General features: G+C 46.5%; 1 protein-coding gene across 1 annotated transcript in view; it reads right to left on the reverse strand.

The window, feature by feature from the left end:
- Positions 1-739: 739 nt before the first annotated feature.
- Positions 740-3919, reverse strand: part of LOC102209505 (alpha-2Db adrenergic receptor-like) — a 16337-nt gene continuing 13157 nt past the window's right edge. Inside the window, exon 2 of the mRNA XM_005746669.1 lies at positions 740-1940. Within this exon, the coding sequence (XP_005746726.1) occupies positions 795-1940 (1146 nt within the window). The 3' untranslated portion in view covers positions 740-794. The remainder of the gene's footprint in view (positions 1941-3919) is intronic.

Consider the following 3919-nt stretch of genomic DNA (forward strand, 5'->3'; position numbering starts at 1 on the left):
CAGTAGAAAGGTAAAAGCTGAGTTACATCACCAGCAGTCCTGAGCTTCCATCTTAAACGTCAGAGGATAATTATCCAATGCTGAATGAGCCTGAGGTTGATTATTTTTAGTGGTTAGAGTCTTGGGTGTAGTTAAGCTCTGCCTTTTCTTTCTCTCTCTTTCTGTTCAGCCGCCTGCTACTGTAGCTGTGCATGCATTTTAATGCCTTTGCCCCCAAGCTGTATAGTGTCAACAGAACACTGTCGCTGCATGAAAAACTGGCACATTTCTTACAGCTTTTTCTGTCTCCACCTAAAGTTAAAGTTTAAACTTTGTGCCAGTGGTGTTTAATTACTCTCAGGCACAGTGTGTTATTCAAAGCGCAGTGGTTTGTTCTACCCCTCACATTCCTTAAAGCCTTTTTTCGGTCAATAACAGGATTGCAGAGGCAGTCTGCCTGCTTGCTACAGACATGGAAGAACCACGGGGACGTTGTTCGCTGCCCTGTGGACGTTTTCCTCTAATTAACATTCAAGTTCAGGCACAATCCAGGTTGTGATGTTGAACTGTTATTGCATCAAGGAGGCAGAAACACCTGCCTTTAATCATCTTCCTCTGTGGGTTTACACAAGAATAGAAAGTGATGATTTAATAAATTAGTGAGTGGTTGAATAATGAATCAATGCTCCGGCTGTATGACAAGCCCTTTAATGTCGATATGACAGCACAGTGGAAAACAGGGTTAAAACTGCGTGTCCACAATTGCGTTTTAATGCGTGTCAGTGTGTGCGCTCACACACACACGCTCAGACATCTTAGGTTCGTTTATGAGTCTGGAATAAAATCTTCTTGAAGGCCCTTCTGAAGTCTCGGTTAAAAATGGTGTAGATGATGGGGTTCAGGCAGCTGTTGCAGTACCCGATCCAGAAGAAGAGGTTGAAGAGAGTATCAGGGATGATGCAGTTCTCCCTGCAGACAGCGTGGAGGCTGTAAGTGAAGAAAAACGGGAACCAGCAGAGGACAAATACGCCCATCACCACTGCCAGGACAAATGTGAAGCGCTTCTCCCTCATTTGAGCCACTTTGTTTTTGGATAGAGACGCGTGTCTGCTGCGGACAGGCACCGGAGACGGGAGAAGGAAATGGTTGGAGCCGTGGTCCGATGATGCCCACGATATGGAGGCACAGGAAGGAGGGGGCACAGAAGGAGGGGGTTTCAAACTGTTTGCTGCTCCCTCCGCGTCCTTTCCCTCATCTGTTTTCATCCTCCCACCGCCTCTCCTGGGGAAGCGGAGCGATGAGGAAAAGGACAAGGATGTTTTTATTTCACCTTGGCAGCTCCGTTCCTCTAAGTCGATCTCATCCAGCTCTCCTCTCCTGTGAGTGCTGCTGTTGCTGTCGATGTTGGAAGAACTGTGTCGGGCGGGGGGCCGCGGGCTGTCCAGCTCATACTGAGGACAGCCCTTCCTTTGGCAAACCCTGGACGTGCCCACGAAACACGTCTCGGACTGCGACGGCTGCCGCTCCATCACGTTCTTCGCCACGAACACGGTGGAGGCCCGCTGCTTAGCAACGCGGTATATCTTACAGTAAACGAGTATCATGATGACTCCCGGAGCGAAGAAGGACACCAGGCAGGAGGAGAGGATGTACCATGTCTGATTGTTGAGGAGACACTCCTGTGTGTGCGTGTTATTCTCACCGTACGTCCCCAGATCCTCTTTGTGGGTCATTAGCAGCGGTGGGGACGAGATGACAATAGATATGAGCCACACGATGCTGATCATCGTTTTGATCCGCCGGGGAGTACGTTTGCGGTTGTAGCTCACCGCTTTGGTGACGGACCAGTATCGGTCAAGGCTGATGGCACACAGGTGGACAATGGAGGAAGTGCAAAAGAGGACGTCCAGAGCCAGGTAGAAGGAGCACCAGGTGGAACCAAAGTACCAGTAGCCCATGACCTGGAAGGAGGACAAAGTGATTAAGACGTGTACGAAGAAAAGTGCTTATTCCTCAATCAGCATCTGTCAGCAGGGAATCGCTTAATTGAATATTTCACTGCAGTATAAATATTCTGTCAAAACCTCATAACTGCCACACTGGCTGCTGTTTTTTTACTCTGGAGGCTCTTACAGCAGCTGCTGCTCTGGTCTTCCTCCAGCCAGTTCAAAACAGTAATCTTTTCCCAGAAATATTCATCAACCCCCCCCAGCTTCTGCTAGCACCAAGTCTGTCCTTTTCCAATGTCCCTTTTCATCTGCCCTCATGTACTTCACTTTTTTATGACCTGCTTGGTAAAAACAAAAAGTAGCACATGTTACCCTGTTGCACTCCTAGTTTATCGATTTAGAGGTGTGAAATGAGCCTGCATGTTAGATGAGGGTTAAAATAAATTGACTGTTTTTATTTGCACAGCACACAATCATAAACAGCAATTCCTAAAACTGGGCCAACAGTTCTTCTTACTTTTCAAGCTGCTGATCATAGCTGTGGCAGACTGAAATAACAGAATACAGCAGGATCTTTAAGTGCAGTAAACAGAAAGACAGACAGCGAGATAAATGGGAGGGAAAGCCACAAAAGTCCAGGAGCACAAATCAGTAGTTTCATTTCAACACTATTGTTGTTAAACTGTAAATCTTTATATGGAAGGATCACCATGGAATATTCCATCGTTTTTCTTTGAACATCGTACTTCTTGAATTTCAGGCGGCGGGGTGAAGCTGGCTTCAAGAACAGATAAACAGTTATGAAGATAAGCACTCAGCCGTAGACTGAGGTGTAAGCTCAACATTTCTCACAGATTCCATTTATACACAAGACACAAGCGCACTTTAAAAGTGTTGCAAACATCTCATTTTATGAAATGCCTTTTCTGTAAATTGCCTAACTTCTAATAATTAATAGATTAGTACAATCGTCTGTCTCTCCAGTGAGTCTCCCGTCACATTGAAAGACTCCAACATGTTGGACTGCAGCTGGAGCCTGTAATCCTTGTTCTGTTCATTAGCCTCCGAGTGCCTAGCGAAGCACCACGTGGTTGATGGTTAGAATGGCCCCCTTCTCATCTCCACCAACTGCAGTCCAAGACAACAACATCAAAGACCACTGTAACCATGACCATCCATCAGCAGGGAACATAAGCCATGCTAGACGGTTAAAATAAGGGCTTGGTAGTTAACTGGTAAGTCTACATATTAGTGCAGTTTCTTTGTGTTCTCTCCAGTCTCATCTCTTTTCCTTGTCAGAGTACCTGGTACAATAGCCGTGTCCAAATTCAGAGGCTGCATCTTCCTGAGGACCCGGCCTTCGCGGTCTACGTGGGCCGGGTCCTCCGAAGGCCAGGTAGGCCAGAAGTGAGTGGCTGTGAAATTGGACGGTCTAGCCAATAACATTTTTAAGTTATCTAAGTGACTTATGTATCATGTTTAACCTGAGTAGTGAAAGACTGCAGGGGTCTGAAAACGATTTGCCGGGACTTTGCCGTTCTCGCCGGCTCTAGTGAGCCTTGAACCCCCGGCTAGCTATTGAGCTGGTGGGTAACAGACGTCTCCAAAAACGTCTGAGCACTTTTACAAATATGTGATTTGAAGTTTACACAGCAACATTTTCACTTGAAAATATCTTAAAAGTTTATTTTGTGACCCAGAAAGAGTAATAAGAGTAATATTAAAACTAAGTAGCTGCCGCCATTGTTGGAAACTGGAATTGGCCGTCTGAGCCACGCTATGAATCCCACGAGGGATACACCCGACCCATCCTTCAAATCTGGGGAAAAGGAGGACGCAAATTTGGACCGCCTTCATCGCGTCGCTGTGATGTAATCGACCTGGATGCAGCCCATGAATTTGGACACCCCCAATGACTCCCCTCATAACTCCACCCATCCTTCAGCTGAAGAAAGAAGTAGCAGACGAGACTAGGTAAGAACTAGTTACAA

This window comes from Pundamilia nyererei, unplaced genomic scaffold, assembly GCF_000239375.1.
Source record: "Pundamilia nyererei isolate P.nyererei 1_Seehausen unplaced genomic scaffold, PunNye1.0 scaffold00181, whole genome shotgun sequence".
Lineage (NCBI taxonomy): Eukaryota > Metazoa > Chordata > Actinopteri > Cichliformes > Cichlidae > Pundamilia > Pundamilia nyererei.